We start from the raw sequence: 6,352 nt of genomic DNA, 5'->3' as shown, positions 1-6,352 counted from the left end.
TAAACCACACTTTTTCTGGTTTGCTCCAGTCCTAGTTTACGATTAGGCAAACTTTTATCTATAAGGTATTTATGTCCCATAAATGCCACCTGAATCTTGACTGATCATATTTTGTGTTTCTAGTCTATGTTACCCGCTTAGTCTCCAATTACATGATGCTGAGATTAACACGGCAATAAACTATCTGAATTTAAGACTATTTTCACTCCACTCAATTTAATGGCAGTTCTCACTGAAACTCAAGTCTAGCTATAAAAGCTTAATACATATATGATAGGCAAAACATAGATGTTCTACTCCATTAAGCACAGGATTCCTCAAAACAGTGGGTCACCTTCACCCGCTGACAAATGCAGGTCCAACTCCACTGTCACCAAAACCAGCCATACCACCACAACGGGAAGTGAACCTACCCAACATTTGGGTTTAAAAGTCAGTTTATAAACCATTACTATTTCTAAAAGATTTTAGTATCATTTTTTTTAGTACAGGTATTTCTTAACTTTAATAATTCAAAGCACTTTACAAGATGGAAACAAGATCACTTTATTCCCTAGGAGCTCTCCTGATCTTTCCAGTATTATCACCACCCTTTCCTTTCCAGCAACACCCTTACTGTGATGGCAGTTACCCCATTTTACAGATCAGTCAAGCCTAAAACTTAGATAAGACACATTGTCAAAAAATCCCAATCACTAAAACCAGCACAAAATCTGTTTGTCCTGAAGACACACTTCTCACCTTCGCAGTATCCCTTTTTATCACTTACAAAACCCAGGTAATTTGCGGAACTTAAGCAGCAAAACAGCAGCTTTCTTCTCGTGATTCTGCCCCACCTTAAGGGAAGGGGAACTGCCTGTATCTGCAACTGGCAAGTCACCCGTTCTCCAAGGGGTGCCAGATAATAACGGCACGTCAACACACTCACAGCCAAATGCTCCTTTTGCCAATGAGATTTTATAATGCTTCCTCCACTTCTGAAGCGCTCCAAAGAAAGGAAGTGCTAACTCCCTATTAAAACAGAGTCCAGAGGACCCAGAACTCTCTAATGTTTGAACTTTTTGCACTGAAACAGAGGGAAATTACTTTTTTATATATAGCTAGAAACTGTATAGTTTTCTCTAACTAAGAGAGGAACAGGTATGAAAATTCAACTAAGAAATGCCTTTTTGTTTGTTTTTAGTTGCCAATGTCTTTAGATCAGTGCCTGAATATATACCAAGGGTAGAGCAGACCTGAAATGCCCGTTTCTCAAGTTGAAAAAAATTCTCAGTGAAATACAGGCTTCCAGTCAGCTCACACAAAATACTAACATGTACTGAATTAAAGTGTGAAGGAGCCAGCACTTTAACAAGATCCCTAATACAGATTTTACAAAAGGTAGTTTAACAGGAAGTTAAATGCACTTGTGGAGTTCCAAGTAGTTTCTTCACACTCAGAGATAAAAATCCAACCGTATGAGATGTTAAATCCTCCCGCACCCTGAGATTCTAACTCCTCGGTGGAGGAACACTCCCCACCTCTCCACAGCACCACCAGAGCGAGAAACACTTGCACCAATCACGTAATGTGAGTTTTCCCCCATTTTTAACCTTCTTTCTACTTGCAAGCTATTTCAGAACTACTGGGAAATAACGGTATTGTGGCTATACACCCACAGCTACGGAGGTCACAGAAAGGGCTTCTCATTGCCATTTCCTAGCAGTTCCCTGTCACTTCAACACACAAGGTTAAATTACTCCAGAAGCCTCCCTACAGGGCTTCCATTGTTCGTCAGTCAGGGCTAGGACACAATACCCTCATTCACGGGCACACCAAACAGGCAGCTAAGGGCTGATGATCAGCATACAGTCTCAGTTTGGTCCTTCTGCAAACAGTTTGTGGAAAGATGGCATTTCAAATAAATTATGTCAATTTTCCAAAGCTTCAGTGCATTGCTAGTATAAACTATTTAGTAGGGACAGAAAAAAATTAAGACAACTTGAGAGCAACGCGAAGAATCACTGCTCCTGAAAAAGATCTGCTGGCTACAACCACACGCAAAAAGATTACGTTTTAATAGTTAGAGAAATACACATTCAGAAAAGTTCAGTCATACCATGCTTTTGTTTTCAGGCTACCACTTAGTGTTCAGCCTCAGAGCTTGTGTTACTAAGGGGTACAGACACCAGGGTTCCAAAGTGCACTTAAGGCTGTTTACTTCATATCTTCTGATAAACCCAAGCAGTTTAGCATTTGGGTTTTTTTGTTTTTTTCTTTTTCTTTTTCCCAACATGTTAAAAATAGAAGAAACCAATGCAATATGACAGAAGTCCAATGCTGCTGATAACTGGGGAGACACAAGTCTCACGCACCTCTTCATTGTTTTGCCTTTTCTACTTCAAAACTTGCTAGAGCAAAGACTTTGTCTCCTGATCCTATGAGAGAAAAAAACATTTTCAGTAAATATTAGTAAAATTGTGAATTTCCTTATATACAATTTAAATCAAGCAAAACATTTGAGATCAAAAGAAATCAAACTTTCATGTTCAAAACTAGAACACTTGAGTTAATTAAAAAAAAGCTTGACAGGACCGGCTTGACAGGTCTGAAACCAGCCCCGTTGTACTGGGTCTGGCTGGGAGGGGGTTAATTCTCCCCACAACAGCTCTCATAGTGCTATGCTTTCTGTTTTTACATAGCACAGTATGGCTAACACACCAATGTTTTGGCCGCTGCTGAGCAGTGCTGGCACAGCATCCAGGCTGTCTCCATCCTGAAGACCAGTAAGTTTAGGATGGGCAAGAGGCTGGGAGGGGACATAGGCAAGACCCAAACTGGCCAGAGGGATAGCCCATACGATATGACACCACGGTCAAGAGACAAGCTAGGAGAAAAGAGGAGGCGGGGGATTTGTTATAAACGCATTTGTCTTCTGAAGGAACAACACTGAGGCCCTAGCTCCCTGAAAGCGGCTGGACATTGTCTACTGATGGGAAGAAGTGAATAAATCTGTGGTTTTCCCTTGCTTCTCTCCACAGCCTTTGCTGTTCTTTAGCAAACCACCTTTACCTCGACCCATGACATTTTCATTTCATTTTCTCCCCCTGTCCTGCTGAGCAGGGGGAGTGAGAGGTGGCCAGCTAAGGTCAACCTAGTGCGCACACACACAGAGAGCTTCTGACGAAGCGCCCGTTTGAACACAGGGGTTCTCACCTTGCTTACATTCTCAGGAAGAGCAGTACTGAAAGATAGGTAGGTCACAGAGACAATTTATTTTGTTCCTGCCATTCACAGGTCTTTCATCACGGTTCTCACTGTAATGCTAGAGCGAACTGTTGTGCTTATTTAATGCGTATTGTAACTGAACTTTTGGTCTTGTCAGCGTGATTAGAGTGATGACAGTCATGGCAAGAAGAGTAATAAGCTGTATTTTGACAACGTCCCAATAATTGATGAACTCTGCCTCAGTCGGAGGAAAAAGCTCTCCTGAAGAAAAGCCACTAATGCAAAGAGATCTGTGTTACCTGTAAGAGCAGTACCTCTGCTCGAGACAGACCATTCAGGCCTTCAGTATTTTATAGCCATTTGGTACTGAATTTATTTGCTGCATTACTTTTTCCTCATGGATAGTATCAGAGTTTCATTGTTAATAAAACAGAAAAATGTACATCAAAATTGCATGGCATGAATCTTTTGTTCCTATTTTCTCTTTCATAGGGGAATCACGGGTATTTCTATCAATCCATGTTCAATGAAGCAAAGAAATTGGAAGTTATGAGAATGAAAACTTACCAAGGTCAGTGGAGACTCGCTCAAACTGGCTCAGTGCTTCACCAGCATTTGCTGACAAGAACATCTCATCATCTGGAGTGAGCTAGAACAAAATAGGCCACAACTGTGAATTTGGTACCTTATTCCCACCATTATAATTCTACATGGGCATACAGACAAACTATGACATGTTACAGCAACTGGCGATGCGCAGTTTTTAAGTGGCAATGCTATCTAATGTATTAAAAGCCAAAGTGAAAATGCAAACTACTGCCCCCCTGCCACTGTTTTCTTCCTCAGTGCCGCCTTTCAGCCCAGGAAGGACAGACAGCATACGCAGCATCAGACGTGCCTCTACTGGAACCACTAAGGTTCAAGCTGACCTCCAGCCATAATTTTGGATGAAAAAGTCACACAGTACCTCTGTACCAAAACCATGCAAAGGATGTCAACGACTTTTTTGTCATGTGGTCAATACAGGAGTGAGCTCAGAGCTAAGTTCACTTCATATCATCTACTGAGAAAAGAGAAAATATGCAGCCACTACCAGCTTTGACCGTGTTAAGAGTCAATGACCTAGAAATGGTTCTCTTCCTTTAAAGTGACATTTGCACATGTATATTTTGCTTTCATCTGTGTGCTCTGATGCCTTGTGACAGATGCCCATAAAATATTAACAATAATGAAGTAGTAACCTACATTTGGAAGGTTCAGATACTCTAAGTTAAAACGCGCTCATTTAAGAAGCCTCAGATACATATCTGTATTAAACCAAAGCACAAGCGTGTCACACTGTCCACAGCGTTTGCATCAGTTTACTAAAACCACAAAAACTGGGTACATTCCGAACGACGTTGGAATGAAGGCTGTGCCTTTGCTGTGCTTTGCAAGCAGGCATCTAACTATGTAACGTTTTGCAGTATTGAGCAGACAAACAATATTTACTATAATTTTTCACATTCAGATCAAATGTGAAACTCCTGTCCCAGCAAGCCCCCGTGAGGTAGGTTACTGATCACTGTAAAAGATAAAGACACTATGTCAAAGAGAGGTGAAGTGGCTTGTCTGAAATGATCCAAGGAACTCATGCCAGGAGGATTAGATATCTTCATGCACTCAATTCACAGTCTTAACTAGCATTTTAACCTGTTTCCAAACCAATTTTTTCTCTGCTAGTCAAGCAATGGAAATACTCTGAGGGAAGGCATTTGGTAACATCATCTACCTGGAATGCAGCTCCTTTAAGTACTGGACTGATCTTTCCCATTACACTCGTACATTTCCTGAGGAAGTTTAAGTACAGACACACAGCAACCCATTTTCTTCATATACCATCAGCAGAAAGAAATAGCCACCTCTCTTCCTCCCTCCAGTGGCAAAGACAGGGATCGCTCTGCCACTGAGGGACTCATCGGGTAAACAATCAGTTTATCACTGTCTCTCCAATTCATTTATCCCACACCAAGAGGTAGCTGTTATCACTAATTCAAATGCCAGTAAAGCTCAGTGTCGAAAGTCTTGGACAAGCAGTCGTCAGTCAGGGAAAGACTGGGTTCATAGCTTTTCTAAATAGCATCACCTTGTACCAGCTTCTATGTGACACATTCATACGACCCACCAACGAAAGCATTTTGAAGCAGAAACAGCCTTCTATAAGCGAACAGTACTATTTGATGTTTGTTCAGCAGTGAGCACTTCAGAAAGCTCAGCATTAAAACGGAAGGACATTTTTGTACTACAAAAGAGAGCTGCATTTTATCATTTGCTCATAAAATATCTTAATGATTTCAAATTCCTCTTTAATATATAGACAGAACTCTCCATTTGCCTAACAACCATACCAAAAACACCTCACCTTCTCACCGAGCTTTCTGAGGGCAGTCAGGATTTCCACTTTCTGCTGTGTGTACAGGTCTCTTCCCAACTTCCCAACCATTAAGTCTCGGTCCATCTGCATACCAGGGTGGAAGGTAAGTCAAGATACGTAAGCCCTGGAAGTTTTTCTGAACATTCTGCAAAAACTCTTTTTACCTAACTTTAGCATTCTTGATGTCTCCAATCTTGAATTTCTTTTAATCAAAGACTGCTATTCGTTCAAAATTATGGGTTCACAGATCACTGATATGTGGAGGAATCTCATTTCATTTCACTTTATCTGGATCTCAAGTTCAGTCTAGATCTTTGAATCAGCCCCTCAGTCCAATTTCAGATTCATACTCTGCAGATTCTCTATTTGCAGCCAGACTGAGCTCACTATCTGTTAATCCCATTTTTGTTTTGAAGCGGCAAGATAGAATGTAATTCAATAAACACACATTGTTGTCTCCATTACCTCAGAAAACATTTAAAACTAAACAAATTCTGAAAGGGAACTTCTCTATCTCCTTATGATGCTGCCGCCAAGTTTTGTATTACACTTAATGCTCTCCTTGCAATCATTACATACTTAGATCAGTTTAGCTCAAATAAATGAAACAGAAAACTTCACCTCTGCCAACCTTGTCCTCAATTGCCTTGGTTGTTTCTTAGCAAACATTCTAATTACTTCTGGAGTTTTAAATGCTTGGCTGATGGCTGCTTGTATTGCCTACAAGGGAAA

General features: G+C 40.8%; 1 protein-coding gene across 1 annotated transcript in view; it reads right to left on the bottom strand.

Moving 5' to 3' along the window:
- Window positions 1-2,091: 2,091 nt before the first annotated feature.
- Window positions 2,092-6,352, bottom strand: part of LZIC (leucine zipper and CTNNBIP1 domain containing) — a 5,876-nt gene continuing 1,615 nt past the window's right edge. The window contains exons 3-6 of the mRNA XM_010145176.1: window positions 6,242-6,340; window positions 5,609-5,704; window positions 3,775-3,856; window positions 2,092-2,417 (exon numbers count right to left, since the gene is read on the bottom strand). Of these exons, the coding sequence (XP_010143478.1) occupies window positions 2,359-2,417; window positions 3,775-3,856; window positions 5,609-5,704; window positions 6,242-6,340 (336 nt within the window). The 3' untranslated portion in view covers window positions 2,092-2,358. The remainder of the gene's footprint in view (window positions 2,418-3,774; window positions 3,857-5,608; window positions 5,705-6,241; window positions 6,341-6,352) is intronic.

The sequence above is a fragment of the Buceros rhinoceros genome, unplaced genomic scaffold (assembly GCF_000710305.1).
Source record: "Buceros rhinoceros silvestris isolate BGI_N320 unplaced genomic scaffold, ASM71030v1 scaffold34841, whole genome shotgun sequence".
NCBI classification, from domain to species: Eukaryota; Metazoa; Chordata; class Aves; order Bucerotiformes; family Bucerotidae; genus Buceros; species Buceros rhinoceros.
Note: the sequence above shows the minus strand (reverse complement) of the source record. Positions and strands in the feature narration are given on the sequence as shown.